At 52.4% G+C, this 27,339-nt stretch overlaps 2 protein-coding genes across 2 annotated transcripts in view; one reads left to right on the forward strand and one right to left on the reverse strand.

Moving 5' to 3' along the window:
* The window catches only part of PPP2R5D (protein phosphatase 2 regulatory subunit B'delta), a 46,625-nt gene extending 30,222 nt beyond the window's left edge, over positions 1–16,403 (reverse strand). The window contains 5 exon segments of the mRNA XM_038394565.2: positions 17–127; positions 584–783; positions 2,639–2,831; positions 13,234–13,323; positions 16,252–16,403. Of these exon segments, the coding sequence (XP_038250493.1) occupies positions 17–127; positions 584–783; positions 2,639–2,831; positions 13,234–13,323; positions 16,252–16,278 (621 nt within the window). The 5' untranslated portion in view covers positions 16,279–16,403.
* Positions 16,404–19,755: 3,352 nt separating this feature from the next.
* The window catches only part of PEX6 (peroxisomal biogenesis factor 6), a 28,433-nt gene continuing 20,849 nt past the window's right edge, over positions 19,756–27,339 (forward strand). Inside the window, 10 exon segments of the mRNA XM_038396544.2 lie at positions 19,756–19,831; positions 20,291–21,249; positions 21,802–21,965; positions 22,880–22,963; positions 24,402–24,418; positions 24,421–24,459; positions 24,462–24,502; positions 25,180–25,208; positions 25,210–25,314; positions 25,630–25,741. Coding sequence (XP_038252472.2) covers positions 19,756–19,831; positions 20,291–21,249; positions 21,802–21,965; positions 22,880–22,963; positions 24,402–24,418; positions 24,421–24,459; positions 24,462–24,502; positions 25,180–25,208; positions 25,210–25,314; positions 25,630–25,741 — 1,626 coding nt within the window.

Genomic DNA, 27,339 nt, shown 5'->3' on the forward strand with positions numbered 1-27,339 from the left:
ACAGTCCCTCTCTTACCTGGAGATGTGGCCAGGCAGCTTCTAGTGTGGGTTCATCCTCCTCGGGGTCAAACTCTGCTCCTGTTGGATTGGACGAGGGGGGGAGGGTCCGGAAGAGGTTCACTGAAAACTGAAGTGAGAAGGCAGATGAGTGACCTTTCCACACCTTCCCTTTGGCCCACGGACTGACATTCTTGCAGTGCCCAGAGCTGAGGCTCTTTATAACTGTTCCCAAACACCTCCCGCTCTGGAGGCCAAAGGGTTACAGCTGCCATGCTGACATCAAACACCTCCAGTGGTGTTTGTGCTGTGGACAAATGCTTTAGGCTGCTCTATACCCGACCTATTCCCCCATCCTTCACGCACACACCCCAGTCATTCTCTGGATGGCTAATAAGGGTCCAAAGATGTTATAGTCATGTTCCTCCCAAGCAAGTTATTCTTCCTCTCTTCAGCTGCCCCCACTTATGCCTCTCACTATGTCCAATTTCTAGGCATGCAGACAGAAGCCAATTCCAGTCCTGACTGCCCTGGCACCTGCTGGGGGGCAATCACAGAAAACCGGCCATAGTCCTGCTAGTCCTACCATGATGACAGCCTCAGGGTAGATGGCCTCAGTGACGACATCCCGGTTGTGTGTGATGTACTCCACCATCTCATTGAGACCAGCTCGCTTCACTTCCTTGAACTTCAAGTCACTGAGTGGGTCGGATATGAAGTCAAAGAGAACACAGCATTGTCGCAGCTTCTGTATGAAGAGCTCTTCTCGTTCATGAGCAGGAGCATCTGGCAGGGACAGCAAAGCACGTTTCACTTCTGTGCTAACAACTCTTATCTACGGAACTTACACGGCCTCCACTATTGTGGTATTCAAGAGTCTCAATGTATAGCTGTATTTATCCTCACGGGAGGCAGGGAAGTGCTGTTATCCCCTTTATACAGATGGGGAACCGAGGCAGACAGACAGACTAAGGCTTTGTCTACCCTGGAAAGTGTTACCAGTTATACAGATCTTGTTGTGTACACACACACACACACACACACACACACACACACACACACACACAGAGCACGCGCAGACGCTCTTATTCTGGTATAAGAGTGGCTTCCCAAGCAACGTAATTTAAACTGAAAAGAGGCTCTCTTACATTGGAATAAGAGTGTCCACATGAGGGCTCTCATTTATTGTAGTCTGTGTAGCTTTCACCTCCTCTTAGGATATGTCTATACGGCTATCAAGGGGTGTGACTGCACCTCAAGTAGACACACTGAGCTGGCTTTAATCTAGCTAGCTGCAGGACTGCCACGGGCTAGCCCCATGACTAATTACCAGGATTCTGGCAGGCTCGGCCAGCCTACGCTGACGCACGTACTGCCATGACTTCGCTGCTCCGGTCCCTAAGCTAGCTAGATTAAAGCCAGCTCAGTATGTCCACTCGAGCCACAATCACCCCCTGGGATTGCAACATAGACACGCTCTGTGATAGTGCCACATCACAGCGTGAACTGAACTCCCCCCTTACCTGCCTCTGTGTTCTTCTCAGAACATGCGACTAGTGGCTGCGAGCGAGGCAGCAAGCAGGAAATAAAAGGCAGGTCCCTGCTCCCCAATAAGCAGTGGGATCTGGAGAGTACAACGGCCAGCTGCAGGGTGAAGGGTGTGCAAGAGATGGTCACTGTGGTCTGGGTGGGATCTACACTGGGGTTCCCAGTTGAGAGGGAGCTGAGAAAGCAGGTGAGCCAGGCTGGGAAGCAGCTCTGGAGGAACCACCAGGTAGAATGTGGTGGCTAGAGTGGATGGCCCTTTTGCTGCATAGGGGCCCAGGTTTGGACCCCAGAGTAGAGGTAGGACGTAGACTCTCCTACTCCTCAGCTGCACCACCTTTGGAGGGGGAACGTAGATATGCCCCACAGACAAGGGGAGGAGCTCTGTAAACCCCTAGTACCAAGGGGAAATGCTCTGAAAACTCCTGGGAGAAGCAGCACTCGCACACTGATCTAAAGAGAGGGCTGTGACTGGACCTGCTGGAGCCCCTGTCCCACTGGGAGAACACTCATGGGGTTCCTTTTGCTTACTCTGAAAGGGGAGGGCTCTTACTGTGGTTGCAGGGCTCAGCAACTGCCTATCACACCAACCAGTATTGTCTCATTGTTTGCTTGTACTTCCCATCTGTCGTCTCTTGTCCTGGGGCAGGGACTGTCTTTTTGTTCTGTGTTTGTACAGCGCCTTGCATAGGGAGGGCCCTAGACCTTATGGGAATACAAACAACAAGCTACCCTATCACCAGAGGGGGACTGGAGCAGAATAAGGACATAGCTGCAGCCAAACAGCAATAGGCAAGGAACCCTGGAACCTCAGTTGTGACTCCTCACTGGAAGTTCTCAGCCCCCAATGGCTGAGGAAGTGGCAGCTGCTTTCACTATGATACTGCAGGCATCAAGGCTAGCATGACTATTGCTGGGCTGTCTCCAAAGTGACCACTGGACTGTGGCTGTTCTGCCTCGAGAAGGGTTCCAGTGAGCCAGGCAGACCTGAGACTTAGCAGACATACGCACCCACAAACCTGCCATGTCATAGAATCATAGAATATCAGGGTTGAAAGGGACCTCAGGAGGTCATCTAGTCCAACCCCGTCCTTACCTTTAAGCGCAGGGAGCTTTTGCAGTTCCCTGTTTTTGCTCAGGTTGAAGCGGGAGGAGCTGTGCCGTCGCTCCTTCTTTACAATCTGGGGTCCTCCAGAATACTTGATCTTATTCAGCTGCGTTGGTGGTGGGGTGCTGTTACTGGGGCGCTTATTTGAAGTCGGTGGTGGTGGCAGCTGCTGCTGCTGGACCTGACAGGGGAGATCAAGAAGAGAATAGGACAACCCAGAACCCCAGATTTCAGCTCTAGTAACCTGATACACAAGTATGTGGTGGGCTATAGTTTCTCAGGTTATTTACCAAGACAAGACACTGTCAGCCTCCTCTTGAACTGAAGAAATCTAGCAGCTCGAATTATGGGGAAGAAACAGGGGGACCTAAACAATAGCTCAGAGCAGGGTCCAGCAATCATGGCAACTACAGCAAGTTTGCGTCAATTCTGCGTTGAATGTCCCTCTTGATATCTGCCGCTGGGAGCATTCAGTCGATAATTCTAATCTTGGAGTGCTTCTTTTTCCCTTAACATTTCCATGTCTAATTTTAAAGTGCAGCATGTCCTACTTTTCCAATTAATCTATTCTGAATTCATTTAGAAAATAAAGAGTTAAAGCTGCCCCACACTGAACTGCATGCAGAGCTACAGTCAGTGATTAATTTCTGCAGTATTCACGATCTGGAGGATGCCTCTTTCTGACATTCCTTTGTACACTTCTAGCAGTAAAATCAAAACTAGCAGTGTAAATTCCAGGGGGAGGAGGAGCCAGAAACAAAATCGTGCTACCCTCTGTATTTTATCAACCTTGACTTGTCATTAATAGCTAACTTTCTTCTGTCTCCTCTCCCTGCTTGCATAAACTTTTGTAACTCATTTCCCCCACCAGCCAGCGGGGTGTGGGTTATTTCAGTTCTGAAGTGTCCATATTTTTGATGTCACAAAACAAACGTCAAGGAGTGCAGTAGGTTTCCCCTCCCGATTAATATTCTGGCCCAGATTTTCCAAGAGCCAATGCCCAACCCCTACCATTGAAGCACCTAAGGGAAGGAACCAGATTTTCCAAAGAGCTCGAACCCAGGAGCGCTCAATGGCACTCTGGACGCTTCATTTAAGAGCATATCTTTTAGGAAAATCTGGCCCACTGTGGTCCAGATTCTGCCCTCATTTACATGCACCTGACCCTGGAATGCGTTTTCCCCATTTTCCTGTTCCTGAGCCCAATCCTGAAAAAACTCTTCCTCACCTGAGTATTGCCACTAACTGCACTGAGGAGACTGGGTGGGTAAGGACTACTTGTGTCAGGATCAGGCCCTCTGTATGCCTCTGATTTTACTCCAACCCTAACCTCAGGCTCTTATGCCGATGCCCTAACTGCATAAAAACAACCCGTCTGGCAGCCCCTACAGCTGTTTGTGGGGTGCTTTCCCTCACTGCCTTGCTCCCAACCCCCCACCATCCCAGACTGAACCCAGCCCAGGTGAGCCAGGAGGAGGGAGGACACAGACAGGGGTTGGACTCCTGCAGGAGGACAGGGCTCCACTCGAGGGGGGCCAAACAATGCCACCCCAGGGAGAAGAGGGGGCATCAGGATGGGTGCCCTGCATGGGGAGCAGGGGGAGGTCAAGGTGTCAGGGCTAGAACAGGGCAGGGTGAGGTCAGGGCTAGACAGGGGCAGGGTGGGTGCCCTGCATGGGGAGCAGGGGGAGGTTGGGGTGTCAGGGATAGAAGGGGGGCAGAGTGGGTGCCCTGCATGCAGAGTGGGGGGGGAGGTCAGGGTGTCAGGGATAGAAGGGGGGCAGGGTAAAGTCAGGGTGTCAGGGCTAGAGGGGGGCAGGGTGGGTGCCCTGCATGGGGAGCGGGGAGAGCTTGGGGTGTCAGAGATAGAAGGGGGCAGGGTAGGTGCCCTGCATGGGGAGTGGGGGGACCAGCCGGGTCCAGGCTGCTAAGAGGGGTCCTGGCCATTCGTGTCTCTCTCCCCAGAGGCGGCTGCTCTCAGTCTCAGCCTGTTCACCACAGTTCCTACTTTCTCCCTGGCCCAATCCCAGGCACTGCAGTGGCCACTCCAGCTCCTCTGCGTCCCACTCCCACCTTCACCCACAGCAGCCACTCAGCCCTGCCCAGCCTGAGTCACCAGCCTGGTCCTGGCAACGCCCGCTCCGGGGGAGAGGCACAGTGTGTGACGTGTGTGGTAAATGGAAGACAGCTGCGTGGCTGCGCCACTGAGCACTTTACTGGGAATACTTGTGAGAGGGTGGCCAAAACACCTCCCCACCACCGGTGCCTTTGAATCAGACAAAAGTGAGGTAGCCCCTAAACATCGCAAGGCCAGCGTAGCCCGCTGTAATTCGAGCACTGAGCTTTCTCTGTTGTCCCTGCTCCTGAGCACATCCTACAAATCCCTGCATCCCTCCCGTCCAGTCTGTTGTATTTACAGCACCCGTGCAAAGTAAAACTCACTCGCTGGGTGTGTCCAGACATGCCACGGGATAGCAGTCTCTGCTGCAGAGCTCACAGCCTAGGTCTATGTTTCTTGTATCTTGCCAGAGAGGGGCACAAGAACTTTCTGTGCCACCAGCAGCAATCACCCAGCTATTGCCAGAGTCCTGTGTGCACGACAGCACAGGGAACCCCTTAGAACCATGAGATGGTAGCTGGGGAGATAGCGTGAAGGGACTTGGAGAAGGAGCCCAAAAGGTGGTACAGAGAGGCCTGGATACCAAGGTGAATGCTCCAGAGACAGAATGGGATGGAGACTTGGTCAGTCTAAAATCCGCTTTGCTCTGCTCCTTTGTTGTGAGAGCAAAGTAACTGCCCCCGAGCCAGCAGCCATTCCTCCATGCTGTACTGTCATTGCCTACTCGGCCTCACTCTGCCCAACCATGTCTCATCTCAGACACTGCTCTCTTCCGCAGCCTTGCTCTTTGTGCCTTCTTCCATGGCCGGCCTTGCAGCTGAGAGCCTCCCTCTGTGCAAGCCACCTGTACTCCCCTCTCCATCTTCTGCCCCCTACTCCACTAGGGCCTGCTGGAAGCACCTAGGGACATAGGTGCTGGAACTAGGGGTGCAGGAGGTGCTGCAGCACCCCCTGGTTTGAAGTAGTTTCCATCATATCCAGGGTTTACAGTTTGGGTCAATGGCTCTCAGCACCCTCACTATACACATTGTTCCAGCCCCCCTGCCTAGGGAGACCCCGGCCATCTACAGTATTTATCTAGCACAACATCACATGCAATAGCACCAGAGGATGCGCCAGGATGAGGAGCTGCTCCCCCCCACCAAACCTCCATCACACCACTTCTGCCTCTCCTGTGAGTCCTTGTCCCCCGAGCCCCCAGTAAGCTACCCCATCCCTGATGCTCAGAGGCGCTGCCCAGCACGTGGACTCAAGGGGCAGAGGGTGTGAGGCAGGCCAGGCTGGATGTGGGGTACCCCATCATTAACCTCTCTGCACAGTGAAGTTTAAGTCTGCGTGCGTGGGAGCAAGAGATGGAAAACATGGGATTCCTGAAGTTGACATGGAACAGGACACCAGGCTTTAGAACTCCACCAGGGACACAACCCTGGGACTAGCCAGCCCTCAAAGGCAATGGAGACTGGTCTGCCTGAGACAGCTACGTAATGAGCACAGGGAACGCAGGCCTAATGTGAACTTGCCACTGAACTCTCATGCATTGAGAGCTGTCTGGCGATGCACAGAGCACAGCTCTACAAGCAACTCTCGCACACCACAGAGCAGACGTGTATGGCGCTGCCCATGCAGAGAAAGGCTCAGCTCAGAAATGGTGTGGCAACTCTTTTTCAGACTTGTTTCTTTGGTGGATTAATGTCAAAAGACCTTTCAAGAATGAGTTTTAGAGGGGTGCACTTGGCACAGGGAGGGATAGCCTGAAGAAAGAGAAAAGAGAAGAGCAAGGATACACCATTTCCACAGCTCAGCCATGAGAAGGGAGGATACAAAGGGGGCAGGTATGCAAGAAGTTTGCGGGGAGCAATGAAGCAGGAGAAAATGAGAGCAGAAATGCAGGACTAGGTAGAGTTGTGAAGAATAGGGACCACGAGTTTTAGTGGAAGGAGAAAGAAAACTAATGGAGGGAGCTGGAGGGAGGTGGGGGATTGACATGATCAGAGCAGTGGGATGTCAGCAATGTAAGTGGAAAGCAGACACCCATGAGGAAGCAATGGCAGTAACTGGAATGGGAGATGACCAGAGCACAAAGGCTCTTAAAACCCATCCTTTCCAGCCTGGTTATAGGAGAGATTCCTGAGTGGGGGCTGGCAACCTAGATACAGGGAGAGGAGAGGTGGGTGACAGAGGAAGTGCTGAGTGCTGGAGAAAGGACAAGGGGAACGAAGAAGAGCTAACAGCAGGACATCAATGGAGAGATTTTATAGGCACTTGGGTGCAAGGCTGAACAAGGAAGATCTGAGAGTCATCGGGGCAAAGGCGGTAACTGACCTCCCTCCCCCATAGCCCATGAAGTCCTAAGAATAAGATGTAGATGGAAGACGGACATGGTAGAGAAGTAGCCAAAAGGAGATCCTGAAAGAACAACTGCAGAGACAGGAATCAGCTGCACCCTCCAGAAGCTTGGAGCAAAGGGGAGGAGGGAGATGAGATGCAGGTAGAGGTAAACAGGTCAAAGGAAGGTTTGGAGACCAGGACACACCTGACTGCTCAAGAAAACAAATCCTATGAGAGAGAGAGGAATAGGTGTCGGAGATAGTGGGAATAGCAGAAGGGAAGGGTGTAGGGGACATGCCAGAGGATTAAATGTTAGAGAGCCCCTTGAAGATTGAGCCTGAGGGAGGGAGGGACGGATGCCAGGTGGGCACACAGCACAAGATGGCTAGACTTCCTGACAATGTCAGTGTGTTACAGGGCAGAGGTAAGCCAGCAGCAGAGAAGAGATGATCCACGCAAGGCACAGGAGATGTTCAGCAAGGAGAGGCTGAGCCATTTAGCAAGGAAGAGGGCACAGAACAGAGGTCTTGCCAAAGAGGCCTTCCCAGGCACTCAGTGGTGCAGGGGAGTCATAGCGGACACACGGGGTGAGTGGGCAGGGAAAGAATTACTGAACAGGATGTTAATTTAGGCCAGTGGCGGCTCACAGGACACCAGCACTTCCCCTTCACTCCTACCTGATAAATCGCATTTCAAGTCAGTGAAAATGTTATTTTCCTAATAGATTTCCACATAGGCCACTGCTGTAGCTGTGTCAGTGGCTGCTTGTTTGCTTGTGGGAGGTGAGCTGGCCCATGTAATGATGAAGGTTGGAGATGAGACTCTAGCAAGAGGTGCTATGAAGCTATTGGGGATGCTATTCCAGTACTAGGCTATTCCTGAATATTGATCTCTCATTTGATGCCTTAGGCCACTGACTCCATTTGGCAGGATTTCCACTGGACACTTTCTAGAGTCCCAAAGTTCTGTTCTCCCCTGGACTATTCAGCCCTTGGAATATCCTTAGCAACTGACAGGTTTGTTCAAACACCGCTAAGGAACTTAAAAAGAAGGGAGCTCTCCAAGCTAGTTTATGCCCTTTACACAGGGCAGAAGAAAAGGCAGAGAGTTCACAGGATGGGCCAGCCTGAGGGAGAGACGTTACAGCCAGAAACAAGGAGGAACACAGATGGCCTTAAACCTGAAAACACTCTGTGGGAAGCACAGCAAGAAACAATACTTTCAAAAGACATCTGAAACTGATGGGATCTCCCTTCTCCTGGTCCCCCATTCTCACCTGGAGAGGCGACAGGGAACTCTACCAGCTCAGAGACCACGCTGCATACTAACAGGGTCTGGCTGCAGGCACTTCATTGGGAGTCTGGGAAGGGCCTTGGTACTTTACTACTCCTGCTTTTGAAGAGCCTTGAATAGCTGCTGTAGATGGAGGGAAGCACTGTATAAAGTTTTAATAGCTGGGGAGTCAAAAGAATAGTGAAGATTTGCTGGCTAGAGAAAAGCCCAACAGAGAAATCCTGATAACACAGAACTCCTCTCTGCACAGGGAGGGGCTTTGTACACTCCCAGCTCAGGCTAGAGATGTGGGGGTTTATAGTTATTCTTTCACACTACTGAGCTCCGAAAGATTTTAGTGGAAACTGGTACCAGGCGGACTTCTTACTCTCATCACGCACTACCATGGTAGGTTTGTTGTCCCACAGGTTTGCTGGCAGAGCCAGTCCACTGGGGTCACTGAAGCTGAAAGCTTGTCACTTAATGCACAGAGATGTCCACCTTAAAAGCCCTTCTCTCCAGATTAACACTGCTCAGCGGCTGGCTGGTCTCTGAGAAGAATGAGGCTGGGCACTCATCTCCTATCCGGATAAGACAGACTTAGATGCCTTCACACTACACCAAGGCAAGGCAGCTCAGGGAGGCTGCTACACTATTCCCCTCTGAAAGAGGCTGCTTTAAAAACTAATGTCAACATTTGATGCACAAGGAGTGTGGAAGCTACCTCCTCCTGGAGCAGCCCCCTTGCTCAGGCCTAGAGGGCATGCCAGCTACCACCAAAGCTAAGTTCCGGTTCTCCACTCTCACAGACTCTTCCTCCCCATAGCCAGACCCTCTCTCCTCCTCCTCTCTGGGGACTTTGCCGTGTCCTCAGATAAGTCCCAGGCCCTTGACCTACTCGTCATCCTGGACTCCCAGAGCCTGCGTGTCATTCTCCCACCCATACCCTTGAGCTCACGGGTTCTCCTCTCTGTTCTCTCACATACTCCAGCCACTCCTATTTGTGGCTGAATGCTCTTTCCGCTGCCTCACCCCTTGGTACACAGTCCTGCCTCACTGCTGTCTCAAGCTCCTAAGCTAACCAGGTTTTTCAGCCCAGATTTGCTGTCAGCCCCTTCTTTGCTGACTCTTCTTCTCCAGCCCCTGGAGCCGATACACGTATGTCTCGCTTCTACCACCTCTAGCCAACTGCCTCTATTAAAATCCACCTCCCCACACCTGAAGCAACCCTAGTTCAATCAGCTGCAGGCATCCCAGCATACTGCAGTGACAAGTCCCATAGAAATGCCTATGAAGTGCATGAGACATCAACTCAAAGAACAACAGGCATGTCTCTGTCCCCATGAGTTGGGAGTCTCATCCCTGCCTCTCCTGAGCCACTTTCCAGGCTGCAGAGCAACTTCTCCACCCTTCCTCCTTCCCGATGCGCTGGCAAGCCTCACTCCCTCTTCCAGACCATTAACTCTCTTCCACCCACTCACTTCACCTGCCCCTCCCAGTCTCTCTCTGGCTAGAGATGAGTAACTCTCCTCCTCCTCATTCCCCCAGCTAATACTGAAATGATTTGCAGCATCATCTCCTCCATCAAGATCTACACTGACACTTCTCCCATCATCATCCAGTCCCTTAAGGAAACCACTTCCCCAGAGGTCCCTTTCTCCCCCATCTCCACAGATTTACTCCTGGGAGTCCTAGCACTGGTAACTTCTCTTTTTGAGCAAAGTAGGTACCTTAAAAGCTCCATGCCTAGCTACTAAGTGCTGCTGCCACTTGACTGTTGATACTTTCACCTTAGCTCAGTGACCTCTTGACCAGGTAGAAATGAACGTACATCTTATAGGAACTAATCCTGCATCCTCCACTTTCCCCCATCACTGGCGTTGCTGAATGTTTTGAAGGGCTGGCGGGTCTCTGCACTCGCGCATGGATTTAAAGGTTTCCGTTCTCCAGTACGGAGCCATGATCGGCTTGCATGGTATTTTCATTTGCTCGTCCACAATAGCGGAATTCCCCACTAGCTTACAGCACAGGCATCCAAGTGCTGAAACTAAGGGCTTAATGCTGGTTCCCAAACCTGCTGCCCAGCCCCTCACCTGCTTCACTCTCACCCTGATTTATTGCCTCATTCTCCTGTAGACCTGCTAAAATTCACAGGGGGAAGTCCCAATCCGCTGCACCTGTGAAGTCTGCCAGAGCAGGGCTTCTCTATGGAGAGCCTTAGCCCTTTGGGAAAATGCTTTGTTCTGGAAGCAGAATTTGAAACCTGTTTGAGAGGCAAGTTTGGCTGCAAGTCGCCTGCTTCTTCCTGTGATATGGTGGGAGGGAATAGGGAGACGTGCTGGAGCAGGGTTGCCCTCTTGCTCTATACAGTACTCATTTAAATGTCTATTGATAACTTCAAAACAGGAAGTTTTCTCCCCCCCCCACCACCAAAAAACCCCCCCAAAGGAAACAAAACTTCTCTTAAGAAATGCACCTGAGCAACCTCACCTCTCTCAAAGCAATCAGTGACAAACTATGAAATCCCCAGTTAGGGCAACATTCAAATCCAGTCCAATTTCAGCCCACATGCCTTACCCCTCAAACTCATTCATGGACGCGTCACTAACCCAAACTCCCTTTTGCCTTCCACAAAAAGGATCACACAAAATGCACGTCTCTTGTTCCATTCACCAACTAATCCATCCTCCAAATAGTCAGATAGTAACAACATGTGATGGATTGCTGATTTACAAGTATGTCTGCTGATAGTTCTGTATGAATGTTTCTGAGCATTACAATTAGTCACTTTGTTTCCTGGAAGAATTTAATCCAAATTAAGAAAAAAAAAATGGTTACTTGTCAAGAGACACGTACTCATCCATTCCATAACAGAGTGGTCTGCCACTAAGGGGGAGAGAGCACAAGAGGAAGAACAGCCTTGAACAGAACCTTACAGGTAACCCTAATGGGAAAGAAGGAGAAGAAACACACAGTTGGGAGCACATTGTAGAGCTGGCTTCTCCCTCCTCCTGGTTGTATCACCAAAAGAGAGCTGACGTTCTACCTCAACAAGGAGCGGGGTGGTTGTTTGGGGTTTGTTTTGTTGTTTTTTTTAAAACCATTCTTGGTTTCTTCTACATCCGTAGCAACCAACATTATTTGCCATTTTGGGTCACTGAAGGAAGCTTGCGAGCGATGCTATTTATACTCTCATACTTCATCACTTGGTCCTAGGAATGCAGCACTGCAGCTTCTCACCAACCTGACTGGGGAACTGCCCAATATTAATTCGGTTGCTTCCGATTGTTGTTGGCCACCTTTGTGTTTGAAGACATGAGACTTGTGTTCTTCTGTACAGCACTGTGGGATTCAAGGATCAAGACTGCTGTACAAGAGGAAATGATTAACTCACGTGGCTGGTGTTGGTGCCCCCTTGCTTCCTTCTAGCCAGGAGGAACGAAGGTGGGAAATTGTTTTTAAACTGTACACACCAAAAAAAGGGGGAAAATCCAGCATGGGAAAGGAGTGGGGACCAACAGGCTGAGACTAAAATGGAGTGGAGACCACGGATCACTAAACGGGAGTCCCCAAGGCAAACTACTCCAGCTTCAGACTCTGTTTCAACTACACCTTCGTTTAGGCATAAGCAGCTGTAACACGGGGTCTTCAGAAAGAGCAACTACTATCAGTACAGATGTTGCTTGAGCCGTTTATACATTTAATGTGTTTATCTTTGGGGGTGGGGGAGCTTATAAATTAATACTCTGTTTTGATGACATACAGCCCCACTGAATTGCTGACTTTTTACCCTTCCTCCTCTCTCTAACTTTAAACAAGTTAACAACCTCGAATTCCCAGGCTAGAGCTATAGTACAACACATTCCAATTTCTCAAGAACAGAACATAACGAAGACTTAAGCACACACTCTCCTAATCAGACTGTATTAGACTGAGATGGAAGTGGGGAGAGTCTCACCCGAAAAAGTAAATTAATGGAAAAAATAAGCATGCCTCCTTAGATGGCGAGTAAAATGCTTTCTGGAGGCTGAGTCTCTATCTCCAGAGCCCAAGACAACCACACTGTTTGAACACCGAATGAGATCAATCTTACGAAAACATTCATATCTGCCTGAGTTCCTGCTAATTCCAGAAACACTGTGTGTTAATATGCTACATCATTTGTTATAGCAAGTTACTCTGTATTGATACTACTCCAGATGCGTCTTTCTTGGCAGCACCAGCACCCAGGGCAAAGGACGCTCTGAGTAGCACTTTTAATACAGAATGTGTGTTTGCATATGTTAGATCTTCCCCTGCTGCCAGTAAAGGTGTTACAATAGTGAGAAACTCAAACTTCCTCTAGTACCTTCTCCATACCTCTCAAATCCACCACTCTTCTCCCCATGCTTAATTGAACTCTGATGTCAATTTATCCCAGCTCTTGCCTCTCTCTCCCAAGCAAACTGCAAGCTCTCTTCCACCACTCAGTTCACCTCTCAATAACATTTTGGACCATGCCAAGCAAACTTCTGTTCCATTCAGGCTTCTTTCTTTCTGCTAGCTATGTCTTCTCCTCTCCACTGTCCTTGCTCTCAATGCAGGCTTCCCTACTGTAATCTAGGCCATCCGCATAGGTGGCTCTGGCATATCTAACTGTGCTCCCCCTCAAGTCTCTATTTCTACAGGGTTCAGTTCTCACCCTCTGTCTTTTCCAACTACCTTCCCACCTCAGTCAGCCTCTCTTTACCTTTGACATTAACTACCACGTTTAAGCACATTAAGTTCCTTATTCAGCAAAGCTGGCGAAGAGACAATTTGAAAGAAAGATGCCATACAAGAGAGAGTTGTAGAGGTGTGATGCTTTGCAAGATGAATGCCTTACCTCCTCTGAATTCTCTGCCCCGCCATCCTTCCCACCACCACTGCTGCTGCTGCTGGGCTTTGTGGTGCTTTTAGCAGACTTTGGAGGCTCCTGGGACAACGAGAAGAGAGCATATTCAGTTGCACTGGGCTTGGAAAAGATTTAATTCTGTTCAGTTAAACACAAGTTTCTGTGGGCTTGGCTACACTGCGCCACTGTTCAGACCACAGGGGTGCAAAGAGCAGTGTCTTGTGCACCAAAGTGCTGCCCTATAAATCCCTTGCATGGACTTTGCAGGGGGCAAACTAAAAGGTTCCTAGTTCACTTTAACATAGTCCTCTTCAAACAGGGCTACGTTAATGCGAACTAGGAATCTTTTAATTTGCACCCGCTGCATCCACACAGAAGAGCTATAGTGCAGTACTTCAGTGCTTGAGGCACTGCTATTCACACCCCTATAGTCTGAATGGCAGGGGAGTGTAGACATTGCCTATATCTGCTTCACTCTTTCACAGACTGCCACGGAGACACCACCCCAGCAATAATCCACGATCCATGTCTTCACAGAAATATTTCCTCCCTTTAACAATGGAGAACTCTGCACCCAACTAAGGCTGGGGCATCCCAACTGTCCAACTATTACATACATCATATCCTTTCCCAGCCGATTTGACTCGGTAACCCACTCCCTGCAGTGTGGAAAGCTGGCAGTTAACCTCCCAAACAGAATCAGGCTGCAAGAATGCTATCACACTCCTAAAGATTCCCTCAGAGGATCTGGGGCCTGTCCATGGCCCACCACAGATGGGTGACGGGGAACGCAATGCCAGAACAGGACAGCAGCTGGGGATTTATTTTAGCTGGTTACAGCACAAACGTTCCTGATGCAACATGTGGCTAAAACACCAGCCTACGAGAGGGCATCTGACAGCAAAAAAGGTACAAAGAATTAGTCAACACGGGACTCACAAAAGGGTTGCAATTAAGCCATGAGTGCATCAGGTACAATGGGAAAGAAAGGGGCTAAAGAGTGCTTGTGGGGGAAGAAACAGAGCACTGGAGAAAAGAGGGTGGGGGGACAGGAAAAGAAGTGGGAGAGCTGGGGGTGGAGAGAAGTGGGAGAAAGGGGAAGTAGGGGGGAGAGAAAAGCCAGAGCCAGAAAAACAACAGATATGCAGCAGCCAGCAATGCGAGTGAGGCTAGTGCACCCAGAGGACAGGCTTACAGTACAGCACTCTAGCCTGCTGCCTGCAGACACCAGTGCATCATGCACGGACAGCGTTTTCACTGTGTGTGGCCAGTCTGTGCTGCGGTCCATGGCAACATGCGTACCAGATGCATCATGTATGCACAGGCCATGGCAGCATGTTCCAGGTGGGTTTCCGCACCATGACCTGTGAGCGAGCACGGTGTAGGTGACATGAGCCTGGGTTGTGGCAACATGTTCACCAAACATGTGCTGCCCATACACTGCTTGCTATGGCACTGCATACAATACTGCAGCCCGATAAGTGCCTGAGCCTCATCACCCCTAGCATCGAAGCCACGTTTGTGTTTGCACGACGCAGGAATTGCACCATGCCGCTGGAGCTGTTGCCTCTTTTTGTGCCAAACGTGCCTGGACTGTGTCAGAGTTCACAAGCAGGCGCTGATTTATACCTGCATTGCAATCCTGGGCCCCTCATGTCTACGCCATAGTGCTATCCTATTGCCCACGTACCCCTGCCCGGGGCACCGCTGCCCTCCCCCTGCACCATGGCACCTTGTTACTGACCCCCTATCGGGGTAGCACTACGGGACTCACTGCCCCCCACCCTCTCTTCCCCCTGGACTACAGCCTCCATGCCTCTTTAGCCACAGACCCCTCTGCCCCGACACTCTCCACCCTCCACCCCCATAGCCTACTCCAGCTCCATACCTCACTCCGGGCTCCAGCCCCACAGACCCCTCTGCCCTGGCACCACAGCCCCATAGGCTCCTCTGCCCTCGCACTCTCTACCCCTCTGCCCCATAGCCCCCACCAGCCCCATAGCCCCCGTGCCCTTTTGCCCCCGGCACCTCCGCCTACCCACCCCATAGGCCCCTCTGCTCCCACACTTTCCAACCTTCTACCCCACAGCCCCCCACAGCCCATGCCCCATAGCCTCCGTGCCCCTCCGCCTACCCACCCCATAGCCCCCTCCGCCCCCACACTCTCCACCTTCCTGCCCCATAGCCCCCTCCAGCTCCACAACCCATGCCCCATAGCCCCTTCCAGCCCATGCCCCATAGCCTCCATGCCCCTCCGCCTTCCCACCCCATAGCCCCCTCCGCCCCCACACTCTCCACCCTCCTGCCCCATAGCCCCCTCCAGCTCCACAACCCATACCCCATAGCCCCCTCCAGCCCTATGCCCCATAGCCTCCATGCCCCTCCGCCTTCCGACCCCATAGCCCCCTCCGCCCCCACACTCTCCACCTTCCTGCCCCATAGCCCCCTCCAGCTCCACAACCCATGCCCCATAGCCCCTTCCAGCCCATGCCCCATAGCCTCCGTGCCCCTCCGCCTTCCCACCCCATAGCCCCCTCCGCCCCCACACTCTCCACCCTCCTGCCCCATAGCCCCCTCCAGCTCCACAACCCATGCCCCATAGCCCCCTCCAGCCCTATGCCCCATAGCCTCCGTGCCCCTCCGCCCCCCCACCCCATAGCCCCCTCCGCCCCCACACTCTCCACCTTCCTGCCCCATAGCCCCCTCCAGCTCCACAACCCATAGCCCCCTCCAGCCCTATGCCCTATGCCCCATAGCCTCCGTGCCCCTCCGCCTACCCACCCCATAGCCCCCTCCGCCCCCACACTCTCCACCCTCCTGCCCCATAGCCCCCTCCAGCTCCACAACCCATGCCCCATAGCCCCCGTGCCCCTCCGCTCCCGGAGGCTGCAGCCCAGGCCCCGGCCCGCGGCCGGCCCCTGTCCCTGTCCCGGCGGGGCCGAGCCGGGCCGGGTCGGGGGCAGGCCGCGGGGGATGGGGGGAGGGGGCCGCGCTGCCCGCCGGCCCCACCTTCTCCTTCTTCAGCTTGTAGGGCATCCCGGCTCCGCTCGGCCCGCTCGCCGCCGCCGCCTCAGCCGGGCCCAGCCGCCTCCCCGGCCCAAACCTGCCTAGCAACAGCCTCGCCGGCCGCACGCCACTGGCCGGCGCCGCCGGCGCGGAATTTCCTCATTGGTCCTCTGCCGCGTTCCCTACGCCGGCAGCCGCCGCGGCCGATTGGCTGGAGCGCGACCCCGCCCCCAGCGGGCCCATCCTGGCGCGGGAAGGGCGGGGCCGGGGCACGGAGAGGGGCCCAGAACAGCGCGCTCCACCTCCCAGGCAGGGCCACGTGGCGCCATGAGAGGAGGCGCCCGGCGGCGCCGCCTAGCGGGCGGGAGGGGAACAGATTTGTGGCTGGGCCCCCAGGGCAGGGGAAAGGCTCTCCCAGGTGGCCGGGACAGACCTCCAGGCGGCAGGGGGCGCTGGCAGGGCACAGCACGGCCCCCTTTGCAGCCCCGGCCTACTGCCCGCCACATGCCCGCTGCCACTTGACAGGGCTGAGTGACCACGCTACCTACGCTAGGAGGACTTGTGGCACCTTGGAGACTAACACATTTATTTGAGCATAGGCTTTCGTGAGCTGTAGGGTCAGGACAGCTTATGCTCAAATAAATGTGTTAGTCTCTAAGGTGCCACAAGTCCTCCTGTTCTTTTTGCGGATACAGACTAACACGGCTGCTACTCTGAAAGCTACCTACGCTAGGTGCTCCTCCTCCCTGCGGGGCTGTGGTTGGGTCCACGGGGGAAGCCTTCCCATCCATCTGGTGCTGTCCACACCGGTGGTTAGGTCACTGTCACTGCATTGCTCAGGGAGGTGGATTTTCCCACGGTTATCCCCACATATGTTGGTAGTGCAGACAGGGGCTCAACTGTCAGTGTGGGATCATGAGCCAGCAGCATTAGCCAGCAGACTTATAACTTGGCACTGCAAGATCACAGGCCTCCATGTTTACCTTGAGCAGCGAATGTGTGAAAGCTACAGCTGGCCTTTTCCACACTAGGATTGTCATGTACATTAGCCAACACTTGTTCCAAACTCACCTTTTTCCCTAGAATAGTCATCCACAGCTGACAAGCTCCCCCAAGACAGGCTGGGTAACCTCACCTACCTTTATGCTGAATCAGATACATTTTGACTTGTTTTTACTGCTGTAAGAGGACACCATTACATGTCCATTTAGCTGCCCACCAATGTCCATCACAAGTAGGATCACACTGGTAGTCTCCTGCTGCATGAAGGAAAGGTGTTTTTTTTAAAAAACACGTATTAACTAATACAAGTACAATCCTAGTGAAGCCAAGGCAGCTGTGGCTTTAACACACATTAGCAGATTGAGGTAAAGACTAGGAATTTTGACCTGCTAACATGTTAAAGCTACAACTGCCAGTACATTCACCTGCCCCAACAAACACACCTGTCCAACCTTTTTTAATATTAATATCTGATAGACATGCCTGATTTGTTAAATGAGCGCAATCAGGGATTTCACTTGATTTAATAAAATCACCAGAAACAACATGTTGTGGGAAGTGTAAAGTTGCTCGCTTTGTAATATGGTAACACCCTGTTAAACAGAGAGAGCTCATGATTATATTACAGTATAATGTTTCTCTAAACAAAAGTTCATTTTAAAATCCGTTAACATATCCTAAATAATTAGTAAAACAAGCAAACCACAAAACCTACCACTTGCTTGAATTCTCTAGGATTTTTCCATGTGTCAATTACCATGTGTTAGATAGCATGTAGTAAAAACTTAACTTTTTTCCTTAGTGAAGACAGGGCCTTAATGTCTTGAGAGAGAATCTGATGTCCATGGAATGTTTGGTATATGAGTTGGTTGTGTCAGGATTACTGACCATATAAGTTTCCTTATGGAAAGACAGGCAGCAGCAAATTATTCAGGAATTCTAGGCCATAAAGAAACTTCATTGCACGCAAAATAGCATCTGATCATGCAGATCTATAGAAATGCTTTAATTCAGGTGTTGCCGCTGTTGAGCACTAAAGACACAGCAACAACTGCTCAATTCATTAAAATATTTTATAATAAAGAACTATTTTCTGTGTGAGTTCATTGGTGAGCGTAGTGATTGTCTGGTGTTACTCACATAGTATGCCCTTGAATTAACTCACACAGAAAAGTGATAAAAGACACAAACACCCTATCACTCATGGGAGGACACTTTTCACAAAGATATTGCCTCACCCACCTTGTCTTTTCACATGTGTCCTATGCATTGAAGAGGGAGAGAATGGAAGTGTCTGGGATGAGTTTAGAGGGAGACTGTGAGGTTGAGGGAATGTGGGGGCAGAGAAGGGGAGTATGAGGCTGGCTGACTGAAGAGAAGACAGGGAAAATATTTGGGGGGGGTCAACAGAGCCACTCCCTCCCCCCTTTTATCTTGGTGGGTTAATGAGTTCCCTGTCTCAAGGAATCAACAGAAACCACTTAACAGTGCCCAGTTGAACCAACATCTGCTAATTGGGTGGGTGTTTCAGGCAAACTGATGACCCCACCATATCAGTCTCTGATTACTTTCTCCAAAACAAAGAAGAGATGATTTGGGACCCACAGGCATCTCCCCCCCCCCCCCCCGGACACAAGCAGCCACTGGCCAGTGCTGCATCACATCTGCTTGAGGCCAGCTTGGGAAGCTAAGCAGCTACTTAATCTGAAAGAGCAGACAGTGATGATGAATAAACAGATCTGGGGATGTTGGAGTGCTAGGGTGGAGAAGGAAACCCAAGAAAATGGGGTCTCACTCTGCAGGAGTCAGAGAACCAATACTTCTCACCTATAAAGGATGGCTGGCAGAGAAGAAAGATTCTCTGCATGCACTTAGCATAGATATGATAGCAACTAGCTTCCATTATAAACCTGGCTTAGCACCCTTATCACTTGCACAAGGCCTCTTCATTCAAACTCTTTTCTACCCTTGGTGCTACAGACAAAGGGGTCACCAGCTTGGCAGCTAGTGAGTTGGGACAGCTGCTTCTTATGCCTCACTATTTCCTTCCACTGACCCACCCCATGTGTCTATTAGACCCCTCTGTCATCCTGATTCCCACTAGACTGGCTGCTGTGTTAGGGCCACGCACAGCACAACGGAACCTGCGTCTTCCCTCTGTGTCTGTGCAACACCTAGCACAATGGGACCTGCGTCTTCGTCCAGTGTCTGTGCAGCGCCTAGTGCAATGGGGCTCGTGTCTTCGTCCCGTGTTAGTGCAGCACCTAGTGCAATGGGGCCCTGGTCCATGACCAGACATTGCTGACAGGCTCCGCGCTCGCTCTCTATGGTACACAGGCGCTGCTCTGTGCTCGCTCTTCGCGATCCCGGCTCTGAAGGGCCGCCCTGCGCTCGCTCTCTATGGTGCAGAGGCACCGCTCTGCACTCGCTCTCCATGGTCCTGGCTCTGGCTGCGCTTGCTCTCCATGGTCCTGGCCCTAGCGAGGCGCTCTGCGCTCCCTCTCTATGGTAGAGAAGTACGGCTCTGCGCTCGCTCTCCATGTCCTGGCTCTAGCGCGGCGCTCTGCGCTCGCTCTCTATGGTACAGAGGCGCTGCTCTGCGCTCATTCGCCATGATCCTGGCTCTAGCGGGACGCTCTGCGCTCGCTCTCTATGGTCGTGGCTCTGAAGGGCCGCTCTGCGCTCGCTCTCGATGGTAGATAACGGGTTGCTCAGCGCTCACTCTCCGTTGTCCTGGGTCTGGTAGGGCGCTCTGTGCTTGCTCTCTAAGGTAGAGAGGAGCCGCTCTGTGCTCCCTCTCTATGGTGCACAGGGGCCGCTCGCCATCGTCTTGGGTCTGGCGCGGCACTCTGCGTTTGGTCTCTATGGTGCCTCGCTCTCCATGGTCCTGGCTCTGAAGGGCCGCTCTGCGCTCGCTCTCTATGGCTCTGAGGCGCCGCTCTGCGCTCGCTCTCCGTGGTGCTGAGGCGCCGCTCTACGCTCGTCCTCTATGGTCCTGGCTCTGAGGGGCCGCTCTGCGCTCGCTCTCTATGGCTCTGAGGGGCCGCTCTGCGCTCGCTCTCTGTGGTAGAGAGGCCACTCTCGGCGGGCTCTATGGCGCTGGCGGTGGTGCGGCCCCTGGAGGCCCTGCCCGCGGAGCTGCCCCCGGGCGTGGCGGTGCTGCTGGCCCCGGCCCCGCTGGCGGCGCGGCTGCGCGGGGCGGGCGGGCCGGCGCTGGTGCTGGCGGTGCGGCCCGCGGGCCGGCCCGGGGCCCAGCCGGCGCTGCTGAGCGCGGTGGCGGCGGCGGCGGACGGGCCGGGCCGCGGCGCCGAGCTGTGGCTGCGCGGCGGCTGGCGGCGGCGGCTGGGGCTGGCGGCGGGGCGGCGGGTGGCGCTGTGGCCGGTGCGGCGGCCGCCGGCGCTGGGCTGGGCGCTGCTGGGCGCCGCGGGGCCGGGGCCGCCGGGGCCGGGGCTGGCGCGGCGGGGCGAGGCGCTGCCGGGCGGGGGGCCGCTGCTGCTGGAGGCGCGGCCGGCGCTGCAGGGGCTGCTGGGCGCGGGGACGCGGCTGGCGCTGACCGAGCTGCGGCCGGAGCGCGGGGCCCCCGGGCCGGGGCCGGGGCCGGGGCCGCCGCCGCTGGTGTCCCGGTTCGCGCGGGGGGCGGGGGGCCCGGCCCGGCTGCGGGCGCTGCGCGGGGACCCGGCGCCCTGGGGGCTGGCGGCCGGGGCCGGGGCCGGGGCCGGGGCCGGGGCCGGGGCGGGCGCGGCGCTGTGGGTGACCCGGCGCTGCCTGCGCGGCCTCGGCCTCTTCCAGGGCGAGTGGGTGCGGCTGCGGCGGGAGCGGGAGGGCGAGGCCGAGGCCGGGCCCGGCGGGGCGCACCTGGCGGCCGTGCTGGCCCTGCATCCCCGCTGGGACTTCCCGCTGGAGCCCCGGCACCCCCCGGAGGGCGCGGCCGTCCTCCCGGCCGCGCTGGCCTTCAACCTGGCCTGCGACCCGCTGGGCGGGAGCCACCTGCTCATCCAGGTACCGCGCTGGGCCTCGGCCTCCAGGGCTTGGCGGAGATGGGGGGCCGGGGGGATCCCCCGGCAGCCAGCGGGGTGGGGGAGAGGCCTCCGCCCGCGTGTTGGGTGGGTGGAGGCGGCTGGCCGGCGGCTGCGGGGGTTGGTGGCCAGAGATCTCCCAGGGACGGTGTTGATGGAGAAGTGTTTGGGAGGGTGGAGGAAGGTGAGGTGCCTCTGTGGGAAAGGAATGAGCTGGCTCGCTGGGGAAGCCCTGGGCAAGGCGGGTGTGGGAGTGACCGTGGAGAGTGGCATAAGTCCCAGGTGTAGTTGATGCTTCAGCCAGAGCTGGCGGGAGCTCTGCAGTGGCACCAGCCCAGCTGCCTTGGGGAGGAGCTGCTGTTGTCTTCCTCCCTCTCAATGGAGAAGGTAGAGCAGGTTTTCAGCAGTGTGTTGGGGGGAAGAGGGCTTGCTCTGTAGGTTGTTGCCATCTGGAAGTTGAGGACAAGTGGGTCATAACTTCCTAGTGGTGATACAGCTCCATTACGGCACTATAGGGCTATTATTTCCTTTGCAGAGGTATGGGGAAGCTTCTGGTATGGAAGAGAGACAAGGAAGTCGGTCCTTGCTATCCACACCACCCTTTGCGAAGGAACTGCACATCGAGATTGTCTCCTCACCAGCCTACAGTACCAGAGGAATCTATGACAGTATTCTCCACCAACACTTCCAAACTCCCAGGTTAGCCTTTTGGTAAAAATGACACATTATTTTTGTCCCTTTCATAGTCCTAGAAAGAAGAGAGCATCTCAATGCCATGCTTCTTCTCTGCTTCTAAAGTACCCAATGAGCAATGCATCTCCAAAGTACCCATAGCACAATTGACTAAACCCATTAATACTCACTGAGAATGATCACAAACTAACTTGAGGAGATTTGGAACATCCCACTGTGGTGCCTGCTTAACTCACCAAAATAGCTTAGGGCACGTACTGAGAACTGTTTTGCACTATGGCTCCACCCTACCTCCTCCCCCCGGGATATCCCTTGACCTTGTGCTAAGCGTTCTCAATCTCCTTCTCCAGATCATTCCTTCATACTCCTTTCGGCTGGAGTGTTGTCTGTAACACATGGGAGGTCATTATCCCGCTCTGCTGGGCACTGGTGAGGCCGTAGCTGGAGTCCTGTGTCTGGTTCTGGGTGCCACCCTTTAGGAGAGATGTGAAAGTACTGGAGAGAGTCCAGAGAAGAGCAACAAAAATGATATGAGGAAAGGTTAAAAAAAAAAATTGGGCGCGTCTGGTTTTGAGACAAGAAGACTGAATGGGAACCTGATAACTGTCCTCAAATATGCTAAGGGCTGTTCTCTATTGTTCTCCATGTCCACTGATAGTAGAAACTTCCCTTGCTGGCCCTTTCCAAACATCTTTTTTCTGGGCACTGTTTGTAAAAACCAGTATTAAACTTAATTTAAAAAAAATCTGATGAGTGACAGTGTTTGTTATCAAATGGCTTTCCCCCCCTCTTGCTCAGATAAAGATAGCACTTCTGATGGATTGATTTACTGTTTCTCACTGGTTTAATATTCTGAGGATGTGGATGTCTGTACAGCCTAAGAGAGTGGATCATTCACCATGACTATTGCTTTGTTGCAGGTTGGTCCAGGAGGGTGATATCCTGTGTATTCCAACAGCTGGACATCCTGAGTTCTTGGAAGGAAATTCAGAGAAATTTCTTAGGTATGCAGTGATCTTCATATGCTTTTTCAGGCAACTGTTAAAAAGAACTACTTTTCTCTTCTGGCTCAGTTGAAACCAGGTTATAGTCTTTTCTGATCCGTCCCTGGAGCTCAGAGTTGGTCTGTTGTGGGGCTTGGGTTTTTTTTTTTTTTTTTTTGGATTAAACCTTTGTGTTGGATTTTAGGTGGGTATGCAGTTACACATCAATTCAGCAAAGCACCCCTCAGAAAGAAACTGGTGAGGAAAAGAGAAGAAAAGAGGGAGAGAAGTGAAGGAGAGGGAGGAGTGCGCTGCAGCTGTTCAGTGACAGAAAAGCAGATTAAAGTAGATGATTGGCCTTGTCTAAGTGGGAATGGTATAAACTAAGGTGTGAGTTTAAACCTCTGGAGATATACTGGTATATTTCCCCATGTGAACATTCTTATTCTGGTGTAAGAGGGCCTTTGGGGGGTTTAATTATATAGCTGAGTTGCAGATACCATTTTGTTTGACTAAATGTATCCTCTCTATACATATGCACATCATACCACATTTGAAAGCATTATTGTGTCTACTTTAAGATGAAGTCTGATGTAAAGCGCTCAAATGGTTTTGTTACCATAGAAACAGGTATAAACTATGCCATCCCAAAACATTAAAATGATCACTTGGAAATATTTGCATTAGTTTCTGTTACTGTAGTGACTCTGTATTTTATTTCAAGACATAAAGTGGATTTCTTTTTGACCTCAAAGCATCACAACAACTATCTAACAGTTAAACAAAATCTAGTAATAAATGTGTACAGATATCATTGAAATGTCATAGCATTGGTGACAACATCATTATCATCTTGTTCATCACATTCTCTGTCGAGAGTGTATGGGTTACCACAGTCTTCACTGCCTTAGCACGTACACAGTTCTGTGCAGAGAAGGTGGTTCTGACTACAGTTACAGTTGATTGTTCGAGTGTGTGCGGTGGAGTGCTTTTCAGACCAGCCAAAAGACTTTTTTTTTTTTTTAAATGTGGACAAAACAAAACAAGTCTCTGGTGGGTTTTTTTATGCAAAAGATGCATATTCTCAGAGCAGAGTTGTTTCTCAGGTCTGGTCTACACTGCACACCTATATCAGTATAACTGTGTCACTCGGATGTGAAATAGCCACACCCCAGAGCAATGTAGTTATACCAACCTAACCCCCATGTTGACAGCGGGATTATTAAGCAACAGAATATGCAAAAGGCTCAAAATAATACAAAACACTTATGGACAGATACTTCCCACTGTCTGCCAGCCGGGAGGGGAGGGGACACAGTCTCATCGTGCTCCCTCCTGTTCTGTTTATTATGTGTGTAACCAAGGGTCCTAGAGGCCCCAATTGCCTCCTGGTGAGGAAAAGCTCATCTTGCTTCTGAGGCCTCGGCTGCTGGGATTCAGGCTGCTTCTCTTCCTGTAGCTGGCCGGAGCTGTACTTCAGGTGAAGAAGATTGCTGGAGTGGTGGAAGGAGAGCAGTCTGTGGGTACCTGGCTGACATCCAGAACACGTCTCTGTATCTGGTAAGGTGTTAGTGGGAGGCCGAAGAGGGTGTATAGGAGACATATGAGGCTAAGATTGCATGGCCAGGGTGGAGGGGGAGGGATAGGTCAGGTTTTGAGCACTGGCCTGCTAACCCAGGGTGGTGAGTTCAATCCTTGAGGGGGCCATTTAGGGATCTGGGGCAAAAATTGGGGATTGGTCCTGCTTGAGCAGGGGGTTGAACTAAATGACCTCCTGAGGACCCTTCTAACCCTGATAGTCTATGACATAGAAACACTGAATTGGCATGGTTCATGGCTCTACACCCAAGATAGATGCTTTAGGGAAACTGTTCTCAAATTGTGGGATGGGACTCTGTTTTAATGGGTCACCAGGGCTGGCGTTTAGACTTGCTGGGGCCCAGGACTGAAGCCGAAGCCCGAGCCATTCTGCCCAGGGCGGCGGGGCTCAGGGTACAAACCCCTAGCTGGGACTGAAGGCCTTGGGGTTCGGCTTTGGCCCCCCCCATCCGTGGCAGTGGGACTTTGGCAGGCTCAGGCTTCAGTCCCCGCTCCTGGGGGTCGGGTAGTAATTTTTGTTGTCAGAAGAGGGTCGTGGTGCAATGAAGTGTGAGAACTGCTGCTTTAGGGGATGCGGGGCGACTTGAGAAGACGTCCCTTCTGAGGTATGGTTGGAAAGAGTTATTCCTGCCTTGCAGGTGGGTTCAACAAACAGCACTGTGCCATCTGCCCAAGCCGTGGTGCCATGGGTTTTGGAGCAGTCTGTCTCCCGCCGGGCTCTCTGATGTGGTGAAGCAGCTCTGTGATGCTCTCCGTCCTCATCTGAACAGTAGGTAAGGTCACCCTGATACAGCTCCCTTGTACTGTGGGGTTCCATCTGCTATGAGGAAGGGCTGCTTAGCATGGGGTTTTGTGTTGTGGGTTGGTTTCGCTCCACTGCATTACCCAGGACACTGGTTGTCTTTGGCAAGAGCTGCAGGTGTTTGGATCTCATGATTTCTGAGGGATCTTTGCTTGCAGAGGTGCTGGGGCTTGGCACAGAATCTCTCTGGTGCTGGAGTCTCACTGCAGTGGTAATAACATGCCAGTGAGTGAGTGGGGGGCCCACACGCTCCATGGTGACGAGGATAGCTACCTTTGTGTTCCAGGGGGACCGCGCTACGTGGAACAGGCAGCATTCTACTGGCAGGACCCAGCGGTGGGGGGAAACTGACGGCTGTCAGAGCTGTATGTAGCTGCCTCAATCTCCACTTGTTCAAGGTAATTCCTTTAGTTGAGTTGCATGTTGGGGATCACTTGGTTGGGGGACTTGCCACGTTTAGAGAATTCCAGGAGTTTTCTCCAACGCAGGTGCTGAACTACGAATAAGCAAGTGAAATAACAACACCAAAGAGATATTTTCTCTCCTCCAAAGGCTGTCTCCTCTGCCCTTGGTTCTAGCAACTCCACCCCACTTTATCTCCCTTCTCTCTATTTCCTGCGCAGCTGGTTTCCTTCGTGCCCTACCCCCCACTCCATGGATGTGTGCCCATCATCCTCGCCCCACTTCATCTCCGGAACTGAGATTGCAACAAAGTTTCCATTATAATTTGGCTGAGTTTGGTATGTCACCAAAATTTGTGTTTTATTTAGTGTTAGTAAAAGCTCCTGTTCCAAACTCTAGGTGCCTGAACATTTTATTAATCTCGCTCTCTCTTTTCTCTCTGCCTCGAGACCATCCACTACTTCTGGATAAACTTAAGTTCAAACCCCTTCCATGTTAAATGGAGTTACAATTTTTTTTTCAGTTACTATAGATACTCAGAGCGGGGAAAATTCTCTCCTTCCTTAGTTTTCGAAGACTGGGGTTTTCCTTTTCGGTTTCAAGCTGTTCCCATCATTTTGATGGTTCCTCGTTTTTTCCTGGCATGCACAATGGCTGCTTGCTCATAGCCAGTCTCCCCTGGTTGTGGTGGTATCCCACCCTGCTGTCTGCTTCACCACTCTGTTGTGAGGTGATGCTGAAGTCGTTCTGCAATTTGAGTATAGTTTTCTATATTCACAAACACATACATTCATAACCCCAGTCTGTATATGTATCTTGTAATGACCATCAAGTTCAAAACATTACAAGCTTTCATGGAAGACCTTACTCGGTATATTTTCATAGTACAGTAGAACCTCAGAGTTACGAGTGCCTCGGGAATGAAGGTTGTTCATAACTCTGAAATGTTTGTAACTGAACAAAATGTTCTCGTTCTTTTAAAAGTTTTTACAACTGAACATTGACTTCATACAGCTTTGAAACTTTACTATGCATAAGAAAATGCTGCTTTTCACAGTAAAGGGCCCAAGGCACAGCCTGCCCTGTAACCATGGTGAAACAGGTTGGTGTAGTCTGGTTATCCCGTCTAAAGCAGGGTGACTTGTGCAGTTCTCTGGGAGAAGTGCAGGCAGAGGCCTGTCCTTGGAAGCAGTGCCTGTAGAGAGGCTGGGAGGGAGATCACAGGACACACACTCCTCGCGCACAAACGAAGCGACCTGGGCTAGGGTTCTGCAGTTTCTCTGGCAAAGCAGATTGAAATGTCCTAGACCCAGAGTCTGGTGCACAGTGCTCAGAGCTCTCGGTCCAGAAACTGTAGAACGTAGTGGTGGGACTCAGGTGCCTCCTGGCACTGCCCAGGCAATGGGATTAGGCCTAGATTTGAACTCTCCCTGTCCCACAAGTCAGGCTGTGCGAGTATTCCACGTTCAAAGACAGCTGGTGCAGAGAGGGTTTGATCTCTCTCCTTGTCACCCAGGGTTTCACCAGCACCTTCTTCACTGCCCCCATTGTACAAATCCGGCTTAGGTACCCCCCGCTTCCTCCCTTCTCTCTC

Source organism: Dermochelys coriacea, chromosome 3 (assembly GCF_009764565.3).
Source record: "Dermochelys coriacea isolate rDerCor1 chromosome 3, rDerCor1.pri.v4, whole genome shotgun sequence".
Taxonomy (NCBI): Eukaryota; Metazoa; Chordata; order Testudines; family Dermochelyidae; genus Dermochelys; species Dermochelys coriacea.